Below are 25291 nucleotides of genomic sequence, written 5' to 3' on the forward strand. Positions count from 1 at the left end.
AATTACAAGCAGTTCACTAGTTCAGGTGTCACCATCATCATCATCTGAATACTTTCGCCTGCCCCTGACTACCCGCAAATAAAACACAGTTGCTCAAACACGAAACACAAAATTAAGCATTGCAAACAGGTGTACATTTCACTCAGAATGAGGCCCATTGTGTCTAAGTTACTACACTAGAGGGCGTCTACCTATCTTCATCTCTTTCAGGTGTTTTAACAACAGATGTGTTTGAGGATGGCTGCCACCCTAATATATAATGTATAAAAATTGTACTATTCTATGTAATTGGAGATTGCTTTGCATTACACATTTGATGTTTTTTGTACACTTATATGTTTGCATTGTTAGTGCCACTACTACACTATTCATTACAGACATTGCATGTTGTTAATTTATGATTCACATACTAAAATGTAAATATGTATATTAAAAAAAGGGCAATCGCTGTTGGTTTAGAAAAAAAACAAGTAATGGTGTGTATGCCATTTGTTACAATTTGTTTAAAAATAACTTTTGATTCCTATTAGCTTTGAAACTTTCCAAGTTGTTTGATATGTTTTTTTTACATAGTGTTACAATTAATATTTGGTATAATAAAGTTGTTTTGAGAAAGACATAGCATTTGTGTTTTCTTTCCTATATATATTTTGCTGGCACACATTTTCACACATCTGTAAATGCCATAGAAGATTTCATTGGATTCCTTTGTAAATATGTTCCATGGTACAGTACAGACAATCGCATGTATGGTGAGAGCTGCGTAATCCTAACACGTTGTGTAATATTTCTAAAAGCAATTAGAGTGCAATAAATACTCTTACGCTAGGCAAACAAATGAAAAAATAAAATATCTTAACAATCACTTTTTTGCTTTCTCCCTAAAGTAATATTATATTGTATGATCAAGCTTTGTGCCATCTTAATTCTAGTGGTGAGCAAAACACTCAAGACTTGTTTCACATGAGGTTTACCTAACAAAACACCAGTGATTGTTATTTAACAACAATTAGGAAAAGTTATTATTTATAAAAAAAAATGTGTAAAATGCTTACTGTTTATACATCATCATCATCTATTTATATAGCGCCACTGATTCCACAGCACTGTACAGAGAACTCACTCACATCAGTCCCTGCCCCATTGGAGCTTACAGTCTAAATTCCCTAACACACACACACACACACACACACACACACACACAGACTAGGGTCAATTTTGATAGCAGCCAATTAACCTAGTAGTATGTTTTTGGAGTGTGGGAGGAAACCGGAGCACCCGGAGGAAACCCAAACAAACACAGGGAGAGCATATAAACTACACACAGATAAGGCCATGGTTGGGAATTGAACTCATGACCCCAGTGCTGTGAGGGAGAAGTGATAACCACTAAGCCACCGTGCTGCCAGGAAATACTGTACACCAGGGGTGCCCAAACTCAGTCCTGAAGAACTGCCAACAGTTCATGTTTTCAGGATTTATTTAACTCATGCACAGGTGAGTTAATCTATTTGCTGGGTCAGTAATTTGCCCACCTGTTTCTACAGCCAGAAATCCTGAAAACATGACCTATTGGTAGCTCTTGTGGACTGGGTTTGAGCACCTCTCCTGTACGTTAACCTTAAGTTAGCCACACAAGGCCTGAAGGTCACACACAGACTGATAACAAACATCTTCCGGGCACTTTGTCTGATATGTCTAATAATAATCTTATCGCTGTCAGAGAATTATCAGGCATCCTGGTTGCCTTCAGCCGACATACGCTGCACTATCAGACCAATTGCCCGATACAGGCTGCCATATCAAAGCATGTGTGGGCAGCTTTGTATAGACAAGGACTGGCAGTATGTACTTCATTTTCTCCTTTAGTGTAAAATTATTCTTCTGTCTAGATTTTAGGATTAGGATGGAAGTGTGCCATAAAGCGAAGAAACCCAGAATTATATGATATATATACCTTTGATCTGTGGAGGAAAACAGTTTATGCTCATCTCTGTCTTTACAAGTACAAGTGTTTAGGATATCAATAATAACCATTCCTTTCAACCATTGCATTGAATATCAATAAAAATGAAGGTGATGGTAAAGTGATAAGTAGCAGGCTAATGTTACTTACCGATATCAATTTCCCACTAGCTCTCTATTTGTCCTCTTACTCCCCAGTTTGTGTAATAATATCCGTTTATGTTTTAGTGGACCATATGTCAGTGACACTAATGGGCATATTCAAATACAAATCGGGGCCGTAGGGGTGCGCACAGAAATCTGTGATATTGCGCTACCGTAATGACGCTTTATACGTGCAGCCGCGTGTAATCGCATCCGCGAATTGTAGATGAATATGCCCCTAAGTTTGAAGCAGAAGCAGCACTGTGCTTTCCTGCCACCACTAAGCACTAATATAATAACAATTATTGAAATGTAAGTCCATGTGATGAATACTTTAATTTGCTATTTTCTATTACAAAATGTTCACCCCACATTTACAGCCATTATATACTGGTATTTGTAGGAATTAAATTTTACCAAAACATTTATCTCATAGAAGGGCACATCTGTCATAAGGTAAGGTGAGCTCCATAAAGAGATGTGGCAGGGACAGCAGATGTAGACTTACATTTTAGTCTTGTTGATCTTGAACTCTAAAGGGTCCAAGGCAGTGAGATCAGTTTGTCAGAGTCCCTGCTGCCCATTATTTCCATTGATGTTGCCACTCAAACTTCTGCTGCTTCTAATGACATGCAGTAACATTCAAAAATATATGTCAAAGCTCCCATACCAGGAAAGTAGAAATAGAAGAAACTTGAAATATTTCATATTTATTCCATTCTGATAAGCCCCTGTAACACATATATTCTCTATATAGTGGTGTTTTAGCTCCTTTTCAGGTAGGCTCAGCAGATTTTAGCGGTATTAACCTTCAAATAATCCACAGGTAAAGGTTTAAAACTTTGGCATAAAAACCATGCACGTCTGAACTCTAACAGAAAAACAAATGCTAACTACCAGGGCTGGATTGGGAACTTAAAGTAGCCCTGGAAAAAATTCTTCAAGTGACCTCATGTGGGTGGGACCAAGTAAACTGTTGGTGAGGCCAACACAAAAGTAGGCGTGATTAGAACTACTGGAATTTGGTTGTAGTAACATTTAGAAAAACATGGATTTGATGACTTAATACACAGTGGGTCATCTCTAAGGCAATGCAGGGAATGCAGTCCTGTGCTATAAAAATACATGAATCCTCTTGAATGATCTGCGACTGTTTTATACTTCTGTGCTTAAACTTGTTCATTTGCCTACTAGCACATTGTTCCAAAATTCCCTTCATAGAAACATATCTGACTTTGTTTAGTAAATGTAACTATTATGAAACATGTTGGCACAATTGTATCAGTCTGTCAGAGCAGCATATGAGCACCTCACCGCACTGTTGTATCATCCCCTGACATCATGAGCTGCTCTCCTTAATGACTCAGGCCCAAAAGGTGTACTTAGGTCTGTCAGGATCTCTTTTGGAACTCCCACCATGGTAAACACATGAAAAAACTCCTTGGCAATATTTTTAGAAGACATATTTGATAGGGGAATTGCTTTCAGATAGTGGGTAGTATAATCAATTACAACTAAAATGTACTGGTGTCCCCTAGTGAACTTTACAAAGGGACCTACAAGTGCTACTAACGAGCTCTGAAAATACAGGAGCCGTCAACTGACAATCAGGACAGGATTTGCACTATTTCTAGACATATGTGTGCATCCCTGGCCAAAAAAACCTTAGGAAGAGCCGATCTCTGTTTTGTTTTCACTTCCTAAGTGTTCCCCTAACTCATGGTTGTGGGCCATGTCCAATACTTCTATGATAAGTACCACTAATTGTTCTATTACCTTGCTTTTTTTTTGTCTACCTGGTAAAGGTGATTAAGGTTTAGTGCCATATGAGTAAACGCTTTTTCAGCCCCTGGAAATAGTTTTTGATGTCCCCATGAACACATTTACCACCAACAGGCTCCAGTCCCTTTAAGCTTCCCAGAGTCCACCAGGCTGGCATGCACTAAAGTCACAAGAACAACTGGGGCAGGCAAACAAGGACAGTTTTATGGCTGCTCTACAGACCATTGGCTCAGTAGTGAGGAGACAGTTAGACAAAATATGGCCCGGTTCCTGGCATCTCCATCACTGTATGGAACTCTGGTAAAAGCTCTATTTCCCTGATGAAAATACAGAACAGTCTTACAGGGCAATTTGCTCCTGGAATTCCTTCGTTCATGGGACTTAAGTAAAATCTTTAACCTGAAACTTTTCTCCTGAGTTCAGAAGGTGTTCTGTGTTCTGGAAATCTAATTGTCTTACACAGCATTGAATCCTAGGTGGCAGAGAGCGAACATACTTGTCTATGATCACTTTCTCCAAAAGAAATGTACTAAACAAATGAGAGCTAGAATCTGATTGGTTTTTCAAACCCACCGGAAAACTCTCAGCTTGATACATTTACCCCCTGATGTATTATTGCAGAACCTCGTGCCTCATCATCGGTCCCATTCTCAAGCTATCTGATTTCCAGGGCTCTCAGTACATCAGTTCTCTGCAGTTCACCACGTCTCATTTGGTATCCTGTGTTACCTGTTCCATGATCAAGACCTGTGATAGTATAGCAAGAACCTTGTGCCTCATCATTAGTATAGTTCTCAAGCTATTCGCTTTCTAAGGACCTCAGCGCTTCAGTTCACTGCCATATTCCTGAACCTCTGCAGTCCAGCAGTCCTTCTCCACTCCACAATTCCATCTCACCCTGCTCTATTCCCCCTTAGAGGACCGCAAACTTCGGTTAGAGAGCAGCTAAGCCCATATTCCCTTGCGGGGATCCCTGGTGAATACCTCTATACCGTTAGACTCCGTACCTCTCTGGGGATAAGACTATCTAGAGAGGGGCTTCGAGGTCTACTCCTAACTCAAGTTTCGTGACAAAAATCTTGTGGAGGAGGATACAGACCCTGGACTATTTCCATTGACATTATTTCTTCCTGCTCACCAATGTGAACTTTCCAGTAGGAGGATACATTCTGTGTTTACACAGATGACCCTGACTGTAAATGTTTTATTACATATTTGTTTTTCTTGAATGCAATTTGTGTTTTTATATAACTTTTTAACTTGGTATGCTGTATAGCCTTAGGTTGGTAGGTTGAAACCACTCTAGGATAGCCTGAAGCTAATTGTGGTCCATAGAAAACCCTCAGGAGAGATTATGTATCCAAGGAAGGGGACTTTGTCAATTCAAATTCAGACTTTTCCAAGTTTGCAAACAAGTGATGCTTCTGGAGACTCAGAAGGATGTTTTTAACATGAAGCCAATGTAATTCTAGAGACAGAGTATAGATCAGGATATCGTCCAGATAAACAACAACAAAACACGAAATCTCAATGAACATCATTAATTAGATCTTGGAAAAACTACAGAAGCTTTACAAAGATCAAAGGGCATGACAAGATATTCATAATTTCCTGATTGGGTATTGAAAGCAATCTTCCACTCATCTCCTTTTTTAATAGGAATAAAATTATATGCTCCATGGAGAATTATTTTAGAGAAAATGGTAGCTCCTTTGAGTTGCTCAAATAAAACAGAGACCAATGGTAAAGAACAAGTATTCTTGATGAAGTTTTTATTAAATCTGCTAAAATCCATACAAGGTTGAAAACTCCCATCTTTTAGGAAGAAAAATTCTGCACCAGCAGGTGACTTGGAAGGCGCTATAAAGCCTTTACTGAGGTTCTCTTTGATGTATTTTTCCCATAGCCTTATTTTCAGGAGAAGAAAGAGTATAATGTCTCCCTTTCATCAGCCTGGCATTTGAAAATAAATCAATTGCACAGCCTTAGTTTCTGTGAAGGGGTAGTGAATCAGCTGTTTTTTGAGAGAAAACATTAAGAAAGTCGTGGTATGTATGTGGAAGACTTTGTGGTACAGCATTTGAACAGGTGGAAACATACGGCTGCACACATTGACCCCCAACTAATAATTTCACCATTACTCCAGTCGATAAGAGGATTATGATGAAATAACCACAAATGGCCTATGATAAGGTGAACTGTGGGGCAAGGAATCAAAAAAAAAAAGGACAACTTTTCTGAGTGCAGATTTCCGATGGACAGATGAATGAGCGGGTTCTTGTTCGAAGTCTACCCCCTACTAAAGGATTACCATCAAGACCACAGACCGTGATGACAGGGTACATGTTGAGAAAAGCAATTCTTAAGGCTTCCTATAATCCAATGTCCAGAAAATTTCCAGCTGCTATGCTATCTAAATATACTGAAACATCAGCAACATGGGTATCAAAAGAAATACGTGCATGAATAAGAAGATAATTTTTTTTAAAAGACCACCTGTAAGCCTAGATGAACCCCTTCCAAACCCACTAGGCTTTGTCTTTTCCTAGCTAATTGGGACTAGTGTGAGCCATGTTGCCTTTGCCTCCGCAATACAAAGTCCCAAAGAGCGTCTCCTGGATTTCTCCTACTATAAGCCCCAAGTTGCATGGGCTAAGTAGAATCCACAGTAACAGGAAAAGAGGCTACAGATGGGTTAAAGAGAGATAATGCCTTTTCCATCTTCCTTTCTTTGATGTACTTGTCAATCTTGATTGCAAGTTGCATGAATTTATCCAAAGTATCCAGAACTGGGTTTCAGACAGACTCATATGGAATTGGCTGTGTGATGCCGGATAATTCCACCGTCTGTGGATCAGTCTATTTTCTTCACAGTATTCCTCCGCAGTTCTGTGACCTTGCTTGAGGGACCGTAGATGAATTTCAGCAGAAACTAGACTGTCAGTGTCATCATATAGTAAACTCGGAGCATCAAAAGGTGTCATCTACAGTGAGTAGTGGTGAATGAATAAGGCTTCGACCAAAGGCCCATGTTTGTGGGTCATCTTGAAGTAAAGAAATAATAATACCTAATTTTTGCAGCTCTCTTTAAAATTCTGAAACACATTTTTGTTCCCCAGAGAAACAATCTGGAAGGTTCAATTTAGATTTTGCTACCTTTTGCACAGAGAGAGATATTGTCACAGGTACTAAGATAAGTTTATCACTTCTACCTGGTACAGCACACCCCAGGATATAGAGAGGGTAAACCAGTAACAATGCAAAGGGTCAAGGGCAGGCAGCAAACAAGAATTACCAAAGACAAGCCAAATGGGAGAGGAAGGCAGCGAGTAGAGATGGTCCAGAAAGAAATAAAAAGTCAAGAGGGGCAGTGAGCAGAGAATATCTAGAAACGGGCAGGAGGTGGGCAACAGGTAATCAATACAGCAAACATACAGCAAAAGGAACAGGTAATGATGTGCAGGCACAATTATATCACTGCCATTTAAAGCAGAGAGGGCTATTCAGCTTGCTCCATCAGGAGCAAGCCCACCTGCGGTGACAGGGCAAAAATGGTCATGAGACTTGAAAGTATCAGCACAGCGTCCCAGCTGCTAGACAACCAGCTGGAACGGAAGATGCAGTGTGTGTAGCCAATAATAAGATACTGCGTCCTGTCTGCCTAGCAACAGCTGGGGCAGAGAGGTATAGTGAGCAATGACGAGTAGCGTGGCGGGTCCTGACCAATGTGAAGGAGGAAGGGGGAGGAAAGGCAGATGGGCAGAGAAGAGGCGATCTGGGTTAGAAGTCTGAGTGTATGTTAGAGATTTGAAGTATGTTTGTTTGGCAACTGAAAGGATAGGATGAATTAATAGTTATAGAGGAAATCAGGATAGGAATGAGATTCGCTCCAGTTACACTCTGAAATTCAGGAGAACTTTTGCAGTTAGCAGGTTTGTTTGGTGTGCCATGGTTGGGGTTTAGATTCTCAGACACTGTATGTGGTAGCTGGAGCTGCATTGTCTAGATCTGAAGTGAGTGTTTTGTTGTAGAAAGAGGCTGCCTGATTAAAGCAGGATAGTGCAGATATAGGAGAAAGTAGTCTTAGTGAAAATGATAAGTCCATTAAGAGTACTTGTATGTGTGGATTTAACTGCAGAGGGGAGGTCATGATGTAAGGTGAGTCTGAGGGAAAGTAGGTTGTGGTTAAAGAGTGGGAAGGCTAATTTAGAGAAACTAGAGCTAGAGCAGTAGTGGGAGAAGACAAGGTCAAGGGAATGTCCATCACAGTGGATGGGAGAGTCCAAAGATGGAAGTAACAGTGACAGAAAAGACAGAGCTTATCAATGTGAATGTTGAAATCGCCCAGGGGTGGGAAGGGTCAAGGAATCTGGAAACTGGACTTGGGGGGCAATAAATGACAGGAACACGAAGGTCGAGAGAATAAAATAGATAGTGTGACCTTCAAAGGAAAATAATGAGAAGGGGGGGTCAGAGGCTATGACTCGGAAGGTGCAGCTTGGAGAAAGTAGAATGCCTACTCCACCACTTTGTGTCCAGGTCTGGGAGTGTGTCTGAGGGAAAGTCTCCCATAGGAGAGAGCTGCAGGGGATGTGGTGTCAGATGGAGAGAGAAGATGAGTTTGGAGAGAAGTATGGTGAAAGTGAATAGGAGAAAGTGTAAATTGAGAATGTGCTTGATGGAGATGTCACGGTCGTCTATTTTTTTTGATCCAAGTTGATCCAATTCAGGACCCTTGGGTTTTGCTGAAGCAGGAGTGTAACAGAAAAAGAGAAAAGGGTGTACTGTTGCACCAATTGTTGGGCGTTAGATTACCCTCAGTTACACGTCTAGAGATATTCCTCTTTTGTTAGCTATGGGATGCTACCATTAACTTGACATTGTTAATGAAATAAAGGAGGAAACAAGAAGTTAGTCAAAAGTAGTACACAGACAAAAACGTCCCTTATATTGATTATAGCTTGAATTGGTAATGTTTTATTTGTTTAAATTTAACTTTTAATGATGTATATTTGAATTAAATTTTGTGAAAACCAGCAAAATATAAAAGATAAAATATGATTAAAATTGCTGGATACACTTCAATCATCTCTTATATTAATAGAAGATTTTGTATTCAAAGTGATAGAATTTCTTGTTCAGAATCATAGAATTGGATTTTGTCCTGAGGGATAAAACCTCCCTATAAAAGGGCGATCCTAGGGTATGGGGTTCTAATATCCTTAATAGTCTTGCAAATGTATGGATGACCATTTAATAACATTACTTATGACTATTACTCCTTACAAAGGCAGTTCTGATTCAACCTAAGAAATATAGTTCTCATTTTCCTTTAAATCCACAGGACCAATATTAATATAATAACTTATGCTTAGCTCTTCAAGAAAAACTGCACATAAGATGTAGCTTCATTTAAAAGTTGTTGTATATTAATTAACATTCTAAATGTAAAACTTATGTATATATTATAAAACATTAGAGTATTTATACAAATGCAACAGATTTCATTTCGTACAACACATTGCATTCAATATAAGGGAGTTTGTGTGTGTGTGTGTGTGTGTGTGTGTGTGTGTGTGTGTGTCAGTTTTACCTATTGTTCCAGGTGTATGACTGTATGTGAATATTGTATGTTTCTCAACATCTTACATGGAAACTTCTAGCATCATAGCAAAGACATCACACTGAAGCCATTTTGTCCAATCATGCTAACAAAACATTATACTAAACAATCTTACCACTTCCTGAGCAATCCTATCATTTGCTATTCATCCAAGTCCTGATCTCAGCCATATTCTTACACAAACAGCATAGCAGGCTTCACCCTGTAACCACACACCTCCATTAGCCTTTAAACAGCTCACAATATTTAAAATGGCCAACCTCATAAAATGCTTTGTTACAAGTTACAAGCACATGTTAGCCATATACGCTACTAATGGTGTCAGGATTCACTAGGATGAGTGGGATCCTTCTGTTCTGCCTGGGATTGGTGGTACTTCACCCAGAGGCGTGGAATCTAACAAAGTGGAAGGTTTTCACCAGAGGTTCCCGCAAGGGAATTTGGGCTTGGCAGCTTCCACCCTGCAGGTCGCAGCCCTCTAGGGGAGTTCCCAGTGAGCAGTGATAGATAACCAAGTACAGAGAAGAATATAGGCACTAGATATCCACAAATGAGTAGGATTACTGAGTGATGTTCAGTGATAGTCCACAGAGAGATAATAGGTGATTTGCAGCAGCACACTTGGAGAGATGATAGCGATGATCTGCAGTAGTTACCACTAACGAGTGGAGTAGGTAATAAGTGATTTGCAGTAGCGCACTTGGAGAGAAGGTAGCGATGATCTGCAGTAGTTACCACTCACGAGTGGAGCAGGTAATAGGTGATTTGCAGTAGCGCACTTGGAGAGATGGTAGCGATGATCTGCAGTAGTTACCACTAACGAGTGGAGCAGGTTATAGGTTATTACAGCAGCACGCTTGGAGAGATGACAGCGATGAACTGCAGGAGTTGCCACTAACCAGAGGAGCAGGTAATAGGTGATTGCAGCAGCACGCTTGGAGAGATGACAGCGATGATCTGCAGTAGTTACCACTAACGAGTGGAGCAGGTAATAAGTGATTTGCAGTAGCGCACTTGGAGAGAAGGTAGCGATGATCTGCAGTAGTTACCACTCACGAGTGGAGCAGGTAATAGGTGATTTGCAGCAGCACACTTGGAGAGATGGTAGCGATGATCTGCAGTAGTTACCACTAACGAGTGGAGCAGGTAATAAGTGATTTGCAGCAGCGCACTTGGAGAGATGGTAGCGATGATCTGCAGGAGTTACCACTAACGAGTGGAGCAGGTAATACAGTAGGTGAGTTGCAGCAGCACACTTGGAGAGATGACAGCGATGAACTGCAGGAGTTGCCACTAACCAGAGGAGCAGGTAATAGGTGATTGCAGCAGCACGCTTGGAGAGATGACAGCGATGATCTGCAGGAGTTACCACTAACAAGTGGAGCAGGTAATAGGTGATACGCAGCAGAGTGCAAGAGCTGCTTCCAGGCCAGGATTCTGACGAGAAGAACCAGCACTAAGAGGAGCTGGGAGGAGCCTTATAAAAGAGAGGTAACCAATGGATGAGCGGGACAGGTGAACACAGGTGAGATGATCACCTGCGCATGTGCAGAGCCGATTGCTGGCCTGACAGCCGGGGAAGAAGCAGGGAATGAGGAATGACTGATGCTAAGGTTACCGGGTGGCAGCCGTGGGTGAGTGGCGTGTGACAAATGGCCTAATTTACTACCAATTAACAGGGCCCAGTTCTTATTAAACTGCATAAACCTCCAGTAACATTCTATATACCATACTTGCAAATCAACTAAAGACTAACACCATACAACTACCAATGAACTTAGTGGGCAACTGAACAGATGTTCTAACATCAATGACAGTGGAGCTCTGTGGGTCCCACAGCTGAACAGAGATGGTTCAGTAGATCGTAAATCAGCCTTGTATTTGGTATGTAAGTCGATTCTCAGCACTACTGTGATGTATGCCAGTATCCAGAAAAAAACAATGTTCTATATTTGTGAAAATTGTCTAGGTTTACATATCTGGCATTTTTTTTATGTAAACAACAAAGTACGTACATTTTGTTTATATTTGTCATTTATAAGACTGAGTGGGGTCTTTATATACCTACTAGGCTTTATACATTGGAATGCTAAAACTATACATATCTTTTTATATTTCATTCAAAGTTTGTACTATAGTCTATAACACATAATAGACTGAAAATAATATGACAGCTGAAACTCGTGTTAATGAATAGAAATATGCAGAGAATTATAGTTATATGTGCGGAAACCTTTTTGCTCATATGTGTCAGGGGCAAATGCAGGATTTGTAGAGGGGGGTTTCCACACCACGCCACCAATGGGCATAACCAGCGTGCATGGGGTCGTGGCTATAATATTAGACAGTGCTTGGCTGCTCAACTCTTCCTATCCCTATAATATACATAGGCAATGCTGCGTGCACTACTGTTAGGTGCACACAGCTCTCCCTTTTCAAGCAGAGCCGTGTGAAGTGGGGCAGGGTCCAGCCACCTCACTTATACAGTACCCCAGGCTTGTAGGTGGTTTCCAGGCACTAGGAACCCCCCCCCCCCCCTTGGTTTGCCTATGTGTGTTGTTTCAAAATTGATGGAAGATAACTTAAAACTCACAGTATAACATTTTCAACAACTTAACAGGAGTATAAATTGTGCTGCAGACAGGATACCTGAGTTACAAACTAATAGACTAGATGCCATGGCAGGATCCAATTATGGTGAGTGACAGGCTATATTTTATTTATAGTAATCTATCTAGTGCCTACATATGACACAGCACTTTACTGTTACAATATTCTCTGCCCCAGTGGAGCTTAAAATCTCTATTCCTTACAGACACACACAAGTTAATTTTGTTAGAAATCAATTAACCTACAACTATGTTGCTGGAGTGTTAGAAAAAACTGAGTACACCCACGCAAACATGGGGAGAACACACAAACTCCACACATATAGGGCCCTAGTTGGATTTGAACGCATGACCTCAGTGCTGTAAGGCAGCAATGTTAATCACTGTGCCACCATGCTGCCTATTGTATGTACACTATTATTAGTCTTTATTTATATAACTTCATCATGTCACTCTGGGGCATATTTAAGATGCACCACAAAAAATGAAAAATAGTTTTCAATCCTTATCGCATTGATAAGGATTGAACTATTTTTCATATCCATCAAATAACCTACATAGGAACAGCAGTTCCGATAAACTGATGTTCCTGTGAAAAAAACCCCCTGACTTACCACTTCGTAATACGATCCTGGGTGGCTTCTTTGTTCCTCCTTTCAATTCCTGTGCGCATGCGCTGATTGATATTGATTGACCAGGTGCACAGACATCCAAACAACACTAACTGAAGGACCTGGGTCATGTGACAGGGCTGCACATGCGCTCTGCTTTTCAGAGCAGAGCTGAACAGTGCTGAAAATTATCGGAAATGTGCTGCAGCCTGAGCTGGTGTACATTACTACATGTGTAAATACATTTTCGAAATTTGTTAAATTGCGGTACATAGCAGTCCCCATAGACATCTATGAGGACTGCAATGTAATGCACCAATGTGATGCAGCAATAATAAATTTTCAGGGTACTTAGATTTGCGGCTATTACAGGAAAAAAATGATTAATAAATAGGCCCATCTGTGCTTTACAATTAATGTTATTTATTTACATTGTAATTAGAATGGAGCTTACAATCTAATTCCCTGTGACAGGAACACAAACCGAACCTAACATTCTCCTAACACACATTTATTTCACATACTGTACATCAGACACCCAATGATGTTTTATGTAAGTGACATATGTTGTGAGCCCCATTGTTGCAAATCATTACAATTGATGAGGTCATAGTTCACTGCCCTTACTCACAGACCTGCAGGGAATATCTGAGTGGCAGTGCAGCAGGGACAGCTCTTAACAACAGTTTTCAGTAATGTCTTAAAGTAAAATGGATACGTCTTTTGTATTTAATTTCCTAGCTTACATCTTGGAAAAAACATCTGGCAAGTTGACTGCGTGAAAGGTACTGTAAATAAGTATTATAGAGTGACTTACATCAGTCCTATAATCTCAGCTTTGTTGACTGGGCATTGTCTGGCTGATCTTTGTGCTGCATAGGAGCAGATCAAAGAATATTCTTTGACATTATAGAGATGATTTGCTTTGTTGCTATTATTATGTGTACATGTATTAAAATAAGAAGCCATTAAAGAGTGCAGTGGAGCTACCTTTACTGAAGTCTCAACCTTACCAATTGGTTACTTATTTTGCTAGTCCTTATTCTGTCCTACAAATGCATAACTTGTGACTTCCCAGCTGTAGTGAAACTACAAGTCTAGTATGCTGAGACACTAGTACATAGTTGCCAACTTTTCCTTGTTGGCTTCAGGGAGATCCCGTGGGAGGTGGGCGTGCGGAGGCGGGGCTTGACAAATCGCATCATTTTGGCACCGCCCCCTAAACGATTGTCACAATTGTGGCCAATTCCAGCAGGGGGTGGGGCTAAGATGAAGCGATGTTTGCATCATTAAGTCCTGCCTCCGCCACTTATCTATTGCGGGGGCGAGAACCGGGAGGCTGCCCTGCTCTCCCGGGAGCCAGGGAGGTCTGCCAGAAGTGAGGGAGTCTCCCAGACATTCCGGGAGAGTAGGTAACTATGCGTTAAAGAAAAGCAGCTAATGAATCTCTAGAGACTGAAGTGTCTTTTACATTTCTGTCTCAAAAACTGAAGTCATGTTGTCTTACCTGTCAGTCTTTGATTAAATCTTGGTCTCCATGAAAATGGCCACCTCCATAGGCATCAATACATGGACATAGGACACAATCTCTGAACTGTGTCATCATGCCACAGATGGCAAAGCCAACCATGTCTTTTACTGACTCAGCATCAGGGAGAATGCCAGACTCTTCAGGGAGTGAGGAAGATCACCCCTATTTCAGGGAGTCTCCTTGACTTTCAGGGAGAGTTGGCAAGTATGCACTAGTAGTTTCACACTTCCACATAGTTCTATAATTCTTGTGACCTTAACTACAAATCAATAAAGCACAGAGAAGGAATGAATTTCTTCCTTAACCCTATGTCCTGAGAGCAGCATATACTGGTTAAAATGACAATATTTTTCTCTCATAGTAGGTATTATGAAATGTAAATTAAAAATAACTTTACTGGGTAACTTGCATTAAATATGTTTCACACTGTGTAATTGTTATAATATATATATTTTTCATTAAGAATCAATTCACTGTATATTTCAGATTGATATGTTATGCCCCACTCCCTTCTTTATCTCCACTCTGATAGTTAGTACCTTTGAATACAATATAGTGTTGTCAATATGCAGACTATACAAGTTACTACAATCCACCATGTTTTAACATTTGTAAATAACTTTTGAATGAGATATGTCTACCAGCAAAGAATGCACCTGAATTTGAATTAGTGGGGAGTGTTATATAAATAAATTATGATGATTCTAATACATATTGTCACAAACACGCTCCCAGCTGCTGTGACTTTGGGGGTGTTTGTTATATGAGGTCACACGATTCCAGCCCACAATATCTCTGTACATATCACACAGGTTATAGACCTACTGAATCACCCCCAAACAGCGGTCACACCCCCACACACTTCAGGTTTGCCACCACCTATTGAATACCGGCAATAGGACCCCCAATACACTGTCCCACACTGGCACACAAGGCTTCTAGCTGCTCACAGACTAGCAAGACCCACACCAGTGAACAAAGGGTTAACTCTTCACACCTCCAGACTGTTACACAGACTGTTACACAAATGTAAATGCAAGCACACACTAAGCTTGTTAATCAAATGTATCAACAAATCACACATTGGGTTAACTTGGTTGAGCTATTTCTTCTTAACAGGCTAATGGATTCGTTAGAGTATCAAGGACGCAACATATTAAATTATAGATTTAATATACAAAAGTACAGGGAATACAGATATAAAAAATAATTAACAAACAAACAATAGATTGAGATAACATACACCAGCAGAACAGTTTAAAATAAAAGGGGTTAACTTCAGAGTGTCACTTACATGAATTGCATACTCTGTGCCATGGGAAACTGTCAAGGAAGTTGGACAGCTTATCAATGTGAATTGATTTCCCAAAAAGTCTAACCCTTTGTTGTAACTGGTCTTACGTTTTTAAAGACACTTCCATGCCTGCCTCCTCCACCCAGGGGTTGTGTCTGTGATACTTTTTTCAATCACCATTTTAATGTTGCCTGATTTAATACCCAATTCTACTATGTGACCTAACTTTTCTGTGGAGCATCACACAGACCCAAATTTTATTATTAATAAATCCCTTATGATTTTGACCATCTTTTGATACCAAACATGATGACATTTTGACAATGTGACATACCTTTTCCAAAGATATGTGATTTTAGCTGTTTCTGGATACCACCCGTCCCTGTTATTCACAACCCTAGTGTGATTTCTGCTCCTCAGTATGGAGGACACCCGGATTCCCCAAAATATGAACTATGAAGACATTTTCCTTTGAAGCTCATATTTCTATAAACCTGTATAGGCCTTCAAAATGCTGCCTTGGGCTGCAAGGATGTCCACCTGTGACTGGCCCCACAAAGCCTATTCAAGTTTCAAAAAACTAACTTGTGTCTGGATATATCTCACAGCAAGAGTTCTTTGAAGCTGCCATAGGTGACACTCCTATCTTCTCACACTGGAATGTACAAATACGCATACAACAGACTTTCTGTCTTCACATTTTACACTTTAGTAGCTGAACTTATCAATGGATTCATTTGACATAACATATTTACACTAAAGTTATGATTTATCCCTTATAAAAAACTGTAAGTTCTCTATGTTCATGACACATAGTATTCAGTTAAACAAAACATTCCTTATCAATTAAGAGATTTAGCGACATATACAGTATTATGTTAAGCATTTAAGCCTCTGATAAAAAAAAATCTAGTTAGAGACAAATCTACACAAAACTGTAATTTTATTCAGTGCCAACGTGTATTTTATTTGTGTTATGTTGCTGTAGGTCAATGGCAAGTTCCTTCTCCTCCTCGTCTTCCTCTTCCTCTTCCTCCTCCTCCTCCTCCATCAATCAAGAGGAAAATTTTTCCTGTCCAATCTGTTTGGATGTATTACAAACACCGGTGATTGTCAGCAATTGTGAACACATGTGAGTGCAGCTTTTTCAGTATATATACATATATTATAGTATAGTGAATGGATGCAGTTAGAAATATGAGGAAAGAAGCCATGGAATATACATAAGAATAGAGCAAGTCTCAGCCTTGTCAGCCAGGGCTACTGATGCTTATTATCTAAAAGTAATAGGTCTTTTATTTATAAATCCACACATCACATGGGTTGTGCTTTGCTTGGAATTGGGCATAAGTGACTAAAGACACTTATGACATTTTATCTTTTTTTACATAACATACTTAACTAATCTTGTTCTAGAATTTACAATATGCTTAAATGTTTGTGTGTTTAATTGTATGACACTGTTCTACCCCTACGTGGGTTTCATTTTAACTTATTATTGTTAGAATTCTTAAATAAGATGTTTAACATTACAAAAATGTAATTAAAAAAAATTCTGAATTAAAAAAATAAATATATAAGGCATACAAATATTAAAATAGCTATTTTGTATTTGTGGGCCAGGAACCATGAATTATATCTGACTATTCAATATAGCTGTACATAAAATGCTATGTATGCATCATTCCAGATAGTTCACTTGCTATTTTAGAAACATCTTTTGAGTTATCTCCCCCTTTCTATCTTTAGGAGATCCATCTAAGACCAGGGGATAAATGTATGAATCTCCGGATTCTTCATCTCCGGCGTGTTCAGCCTCTTCAGCGCTTAAATTTAAAGCGGCGCTGCATTGTAAAGGGAAGTTTCCCTTTACAAGGCAGCGCCGCTTTAAATTTAAGCGCTGAAGAGGCTGAACACGCCGGAGATGAAGAATCCGGAGATTCATACATTTACCCCCAGAAGTATTGAGCTCTAGTGACAAAACAATTTTCTGTTTATTACACTATTTATGGAAGTTTATTTATCAAATTTACACATCGTGTTGATGTGTAAATTTTGATCTACACTTATAACTGCAAAATAACATTATTTTAATGCCGTGGCAGCTAAGGCTGGGTACACATTACAAAACTTTCAACCAATTTGTTATGACTAACGATTTTACATACGACTGTTCCAGTCTGTAGTTTTATGTGTGCATACTATACACGATTTACCTTTAGATCTGTTGTCGTCATCTGGTCTATGAGCAGTGTAGTTAGTCATTCCTGTCACACTGATTAACACACAAAATAAACTTTTCCACAATGTCATTATAAATTTCTTTAGCTTCTGTGACTCTGAAACGAAATATTTAGTCTCAGAATGAACGGACGAATCATTTCACCTACAGCACTCTCTACATTTAACATCATAGACACAGTAACAGGTTCCTACTCTATCTCTGGGCAGACAGTCTTGTGACTGCATACACACTGCAGGATCAGAGGGTGGTTGGAATGAGATTTTATGTTCTGCTGAACAATCAACTGAAACGACGATCGGTACTTGGAACGACTGTGTCGTTAATCGTGCAAGTATACACACTACTGTGATATCAAGCCAAACAGTCGTTTATTGGGTGTTTGACTCGACATTTGACTGAAAAACCTGTAGTGTGTACCCAGCCCAAGTGATACTCAACTACCACTGCAGACGCTGTACTGAGCATAGTTTAAGATTCCAACATATGGCTCTTGAGCCCTCATTCTGCTGTACTGAGCATAAAGATTTTGATATTCCAGTTCCAATGATAATAAAAGAAAAAGCTTTTATATAAAAATATACAGTAAATATAATATGTTACATTATATCTACTTTCCACTACCCTAACCCAGAAAATAATATTTATTTTAGCGCTAGTCATTTTAAAAACATTCAGATTGATTATAATAATTGATTTAATCAATAAATAACTTCTGTTAACACAATCAATGCAAATTGGATCAATTTGTCACTACAATAGTAGTTACTATTTGATTCAAGTCAGCATGGATCTAGCAGTAATACTTTGTCAAGGATATCTGATTCAGCTAATCCCTGCAAGGACACAGGCCTGCCAACTAGGAAGACAGCCGTTTTGACTTAACATGATTAATTCACTGGGATTTCCTATAACAATAATGAATTTTAATATTTATATAATGTGTGTCCAGTTATCCCTATTTTGTTTTGCTATATACTAAAATTACATAAGATATTAGAATCTGCCAGGATGCCCGATTATTTCAGGCATTAAATCATTAAGTGCTAATTTATCTCATCGTATAGATCTAAATTTACAACAATATGTGATTAAGCTAAAAACTTATTTGAGAGACTCTACCTCAGTACCACAATTGATTAAAAAAATTCAAGTAACGAAATGCTATGGTTTGGGTAACTATTTATGTACAGGCATTGTATATTTCCATCCCTCATGATAAGGGTATTAGTACAGTCAACAATCTGTTAGCAAAAGATTATGCTTTGTCACCATTAAAAAAAAGGGAGTTTCTACTTGAAGAGATAAAATATATCTTTAGTCATAAGTACTTTTTGTCTTTCAATGCGTATTCTTTTTACAGCTCCAAGGCACAGCTATGGGGTCAAAATTGGCCACTAGCTATGCCAATATTTTTATGGGGGGTTGGAAGGAGAATTATATTTCCAACTCTTTACAAATTAAGGACAAAATTAAGTTTTATCAGTGCTATATTGATGATTTAATATTAATTTGGAATGGCACTGTTGATAAACTCCAACAGTTTGTGATGCAACTGAATAAGAATTATTTAAATTTATCTTTTACATGTTAAACAAGTACCGTTACTATAGACTTTTTAGATTTAGTCCTGGGGATCAGTATGATGAGCCACATTTAAACAAGGATGTTTTTTAAGGAAGTTGATACAAACAGATTTGTTCTTTTCAATGGTTGCCATGTAAACAAATGGAAGACTAAAGTTTCATATTCACAATTTTTGAGACTTAGGAAAAATTATAGTGATTCTGCTGTATTTACTGAACAGTGTCAGTTTTTTGAAACAGAGGTTTTATGAAAGAGGCTATGATAAGCATTTGTTGGAGGCCGCCATTGTGAGGTCCTTACAATTTCGACAGTGAAAATGTCTACATCAAAATGTCTTAATGTCTACATGTTTATAAGGTCAACACAGTTAAAATGTAGACATGTAAAATGTGTACAGTGTTGTCTACAGTCGACATAAATCTCTATAATTAAAATGGAAATATGTGTTAAAATAAAACTGAAAGTAAATGTACAAATATACACAACGTGCCCCGCGAAACAGCTTAACCAACCCTAGTGATGTAAGCTTAGGCTGGTAGTAGGAAAATCAGGGGGACAAAAAACATGGTGTTCCCCCTATTTTACTATTACCAGCACTAGGCTTTGACAGCTTGGGCCGGTGACACTATAACAGGGAAACCCGCAGCATGGAATACCCCTATCATAATGCCAAACCAGCCCCAGGCTGGTCAGTACAGGGCTAGATTTCCTAGGGAGATTGGGTCTGCAAATAAAAATGCAGATATATGTAGACATTATGACTGTCAACATTATAACTGTGTTGACCTTATGACTGTAGGCATCTTGATGTAGACATTTTCACTATTGACTTATACCCAACACGTTCATAAGAATAATCCAGAAATATTAAATTTTAGAGGTTTTGATCATGTACCTATTGTGGCAAAGAGGCCTATTTGCCACACCTCTCCTGCATAGGGACAGGTGAGGTCCCGGTAAGTCTGCAGGGGAAAGCTGCATACAGAGTTAAGTTTTTACATACCAAAAACCCTAGGTTTAATATACACATGTGGAGAATAAGGTCAAATGGGTTAATTTAACCAAAGGGAAGAGCTTTGTGTATTTAAGCCTATATTTTCAGTTGTAAGATGTGACTGATGCTGAACAAGTCGGCCAGTGGATAGAAAGCTGGACTGTGATAGTTAACATTAGACTCACCAGGAGGTATAGGCAACTTTGTATTGCTTCAATGAAGCATTCAGATGTTGTTGCTGGTTCAAATTGTCTTTATTCCAGCTAGGATGGCAAGAAAAAGAATAAAATAGGTCAAAAGGAGAGTTTACAAACAGGTGTGTCTGAAATTCAATCACAGAAGGAAAATTTAGAAAACCTGTATGGGAGTTTGCAGAGTGGAAATGAAGTTGGAAAATCTGATGTTCTCTGCAAAATCCTGGTGTTGCCTGGGACAGATGATGTGGTCAGGGAAGAGTATGATTGTTTGGAGAGAACTTTTATAGAAGTATATGTGGGCATGGTGGAGTATGGTTGCATGGAGAAAACTTTTAGAGAAGAAATCTTCTGGCTTGAAAAAGAGTTGAGAAGCTCAAATCAACAGTTGTATGAGATAAAAAAAATGGTATGAGGAAATATAAAAACCTGTAGAAACTCTTAAAGAAACTGCAGATAAATTGCAGCAGACAGAGCAAGAAAATGTAATCTTTGAATCCGTGAAAGAGGAGTTAAAAGAGTTGCATAAATTGTACGAAGAAAGGGAAAAAAACAGTGGGAGCTCTTGAAGAGATAGCAATAGCGAATGACCTGGAAATTGCTGTTTTGAAACAATAGCTTATCATAGTTCAGCAAGAGGTGCATACATCAAGAGAGTCTGTAAAGGAACGTGTACAATGAAATTTAGAGAAGCTGCATCTGGCTGCAGAATGTGAAAAGCTTGAATGATTGCTCCATGAAGAGAAGACTCTTTCTGATAAGCATGCAGAGGAACGTGACAAAGCTGTGGCATTGGCATTCTCTCTGAGGGACTTGTTGAACACCAAGGATGAGAGCGTCCAGTTGTGTAAACCTGCTCGGTCTGTGGAGCCTCACAGCGCTGTTTGGTCAGAGATGTTTTATAGTGCTTTTGCTAATCGAGGTCCAGCTGTAAAGGTGTCTGGTCGGAGGTGTTTCAAGTGCGAAGAACTTGGACACATTAAAGCCATAAACACATGGACTGTTCACTTACCCAACTTGGGCCTGTTTTTCTAGATTACTGTCCCAAATGTTTCACAACCAGATGATGCGCTTTAGCTAAAGAGACTGTGTGAAGGAACCAGAAGGTTGTTCACACAGTTGTGGATTCTGAAAGTAAACTTACACTGGTCTCCAGCTCTGTCCTGGCTGGAGTCAAGGTCTTGTGGTTGCCCAGATATAAAGTGCACTGCACACATGGGGTAACCAAGACATTAAAAAGGACACTTTTGGCCATTACATGCAAAGGCGAAACTGTGGCGGTAATGGCTGCCATAGCGCTTATGCTGCCATATCTGCTTATTTTGGGATGAGATTCCCACTGTGTAAAGAGGTCTGCTGTGATCGGGTTCAGCAACTGAGTCACTGGTCAGAAGCCCGGTCTTAAAGAATCTGTCAGGGAACTCACAGTATGTGGATCTCGATCGTGAGGAGTTGCTATCCCGGAATGTTATCCTGGGGGTCACGGCAGGACTTCCACAAAGGTCTCATTATTCAGGCAAGCCTGGACAGATGAAAACAAAGTTGGCTGGTGATGTTGCAAATGAGCCATCCCCATCTGTTGGTGAGGGTATAGACTGGTCTAATTATCCAGAACTGTTGCATGTGACGAACTTTGCAAGAGACCAGGGGGATGATGAGACTTTACAACATGTTTAAATTGGCCAATAATGTTGGTGCTATTGTGGAAACCATCAACTCGACAAGCTGTATGCCATCATGTGTTGTTAAAAAACCATGGGCCTGATTCATTTAGGATCTTAACTTAAGAAACTTCTTATTTAAATGTCCTGAACAATGTTACAATGCAAGGGGTGCAAATTAGTTTTCTGTTTTGCACATAAGTTAAATACTGACTGTTTTTCATGTAGCACACAAATACTTGATAGCTTATTTGTACACTGAAGTTTAAAGTTGATATATGTGTGCTACATGAAAAAACAGTCAGTATTTAACTTATGTGCAAAACAGAATACTAATTTGCACCCCTTGCATTGTAACATTGTTTTGTCCATGACACTTAAATAAGAAGTTTATTGAGTTAAGATCCTTAATGAATCAGGCCCCATATCTGTATTGTGCAAGGAACACATCCATTAAAGTTTCTGCCTTAATGGTTGTAATTTCATTGCTTTTTGTTGTTCATATGGGAGAATTTCAATAGTTTTCTTATATTTTAGATTGTGTGTAAGAAGTATGAGAGGGCTTAATTGGACATGTAAGATTTTTGTCTATGAAAAAAGATAAAAAAAATAAATAAATAAATAAAAAAAATATAGATAGATAGATAGATAGATAGATAGATAGATAGATAGATAGTCGCAAGATCAGGTTAGCGGTGCTGTCTCCTGAGATAAACGACTGCACTTTACATGCACAGTCAAGTAATAGCACATCAGCCAGTGCCTCTGTATAAGTAGCTGCAGCTAGTTTTATTTAGCAGCATAAAAATAATTAAAACATAAATATAACTCCTAGCCTGTCCGGCTCTAACTAATACAATAAAGAGAATTCCTTCTCTAAGGTGGAAGGACCTAATGTCCCACACACATAAAATAACAGAACTCACAGGTAATAATGGCATTATCTATCAGCAAGGCTCTGACCTGAGAGACTGAGGAAACCTCATATTTTTTAATAGCACCTTATAGCTGCACTTCATGATTGGCCAGTAACGGGCTAGCAGGTTGGAAGACCCGAAATGGGCCTTATTAATGGAGCCCATCCTTATCTCTCCATTCATAACCCCAAGGACCCTTATACAGTCTGACTGAAGCTGGACCACTGTTTAGAAACTTAGTTTTAAAACATACACACTCTCCCTGGGGTTTTAAAATACATAAGACAGAAACCTGGGACATACAAATCTGTTTATATACACATTTGTTTATAGATAAAATGTTTCACATCTCACAACTATATTTCCCATGTGTTAGATTCTGTAGGAAGTGTTTTCGTACTGCGGTAAAAACCAGCGGACCACACTGTCCTGTGTGTCGAGGTCATGTAAGGAGACATGAGACAACTGTACCAATAAAAGCCATCGAAAAAGAGAAAGAAATGAATACGCACATTGGACCATGCAAAAGCTGTGGAAAACTGGTTAGTTGTTATTTTTTTTAAACTAATAATAAGGCTATATTTTAAGAGAAATCTATTTGGTGTTGTTACACACCTGTTGACACAGATGACACATGACTATTTTTTCCCAACACATCCAGCCTTGTATTAACACACATTTTAATGTGTCTTAACACAACAGTTGAGAATCACTAACCTGCAAGGGTGGGGTGCGGTAATCCGATGCTGTGAAAACCAACACCCAGTATATCTACAAAAAAAAGACGAACAGATTAATAACGATATAATTAAAATGTACCCTTACCTGTACAGCGACGGAGGAAATTACCGAATCAGGGGCGCACGGAGGATTGTCAGGGGGGGTTTCCCCCCTGACCCAAAAAACCCCCCAAAAACCCAACCCGCGCGAGAGCTACTGCGCATGCGTTCCTGCTGGTGTCTACTCGCCAGTCTGCATCGGATTTACGCCTCACTGCTTTCATCTCGTCTAGACCATCGCTACTCTTCAGGGTTCCCCAGGAGTCCAGTTCTGCATACTACTGCTTCCTGAGTATTTGTTGCTATCCCTGTTGGTCTACCTACCTGTGCGCTGCACCTACTTGATTACCGCTTCACCCTCCAGGGACTTCGCATCCTGCCGGCCTCCAGCCGTTCAGGTATCTCTGCACTCCTGTCTGACAGCCTGCTCCTGAACCACGGTATGCATACTTCTCATTAACTGTGCTGGTGTATTGCATATCTTGCTGGACTGAGTTGTTCTCCTCTGGAGCTTACTATCCGCTGAGACTATTGCCATCATTGACTGTGTTATCTTTTGCCCGGATAGTTTCTGTGACTTTGTATTATTGCAGTGCTGTTCAGTCATTACTATATTGTGCATGTCATTGTGGATCAAGTTCAAGGTGCCCGTGTATCCTCTGTATTGCAGTCTCTCCCCGTGCTCCTCCTCACTTATATATTCAGTGGTACAACTTGCTAGAGGCAGACCACTGATCCCTGTTCCTGTGTCACCTGTTCCAGTGTCCTCTCACATAGCAGTGGTACAACTTGCTAACGCAGACCACTGACTCCCCGGATACCTCCACCTAGATTCCATTCCTTCACCTAGACAGCGGTACAACTTGCTAAACGCAGACCGCTGACTCTCATCACCTCCTCGTTGCTGTTGGACATTCCTCCTCACTATAGCAGTGGTACAACTTGCTACCGCAGACAACTGACTACCCTCACGTGTCCTTTGTCCATTCAGTTCCTCGTGTATTACTACATATATATTACCAGTTGCTGCTAGTCATCGACTTTCCCGAGCATCTCTATCATCTGCTGTCTCCTGTTCCGTGATCACCCCGCTACCAGAGTACCATATTACCATCTATACTGCTCTGGTAAGCTTATCACCTGGTGATCCCTGGGTAAAGACTCCTAGTGCCCGTGACACATGATGGCGGCTGATTTTGACGTCACGTAAGTTCCCGATGTACCCTAACCCTAACCGCTAAGCTTAACATACCTGTTTAAATAGATGTCGGCGTCTTCAGTGACGTCAAAATTAGGTGGTGGCATACATCAGCTTCGGATATAGCAGCGGTCGCATACCACTACTTTCAGTAATCTTC

The 25291-nt window shown here is 39.7% G+C and overlaps 1 protein-coding gene across 2 annotated transcripts in view; it reads left to right on the plus strand.

The window, feature by feature from the left end:
* The first annotated feature begins 13379 nt into the window (after positions 1-13379).
* LOC142157819 (E3 ubiquitin-protein ligase RNF138-like) overlaps positions 13380-25291 on the plus strand; it is a 48289-nt gene continuing 36377 nt past the window's right edge. For both annotated transcript variants that reach the window (XM_075211352.1, XM_075211354.1), the window contains exons 1-3: positions 13380-13519; positions 16548-16691; positions 23531-23696. In XM_075211352.1, coding sequence (XP_075067453.1) covers positions 16552-16691; positions 23531-23696 — 306 coding nt within the window. In that variant the 5' untranslated portion in view covers positions 13380-13519; positions 16548-16551. The remainder of the gene's footprint in view (positions 13520-16547; positions 16692-23530; positions 23697-25291) is intronic.

Source organism: Mixophyes fleayi, chromosome 5 (assembly GCF_038048845.1).
Source record: "Mixophyes fleayi isolate aMixFle1 chromosome 5, aMixFle1.hap1, whole genome shotgun sequence".
Taxonomy (NCBI): Eukaryota; Metazoa; Chordata; class Amphibia; order Anura; family Limnodynastidae; genus Mixophyes; species Mixophyes fleayi.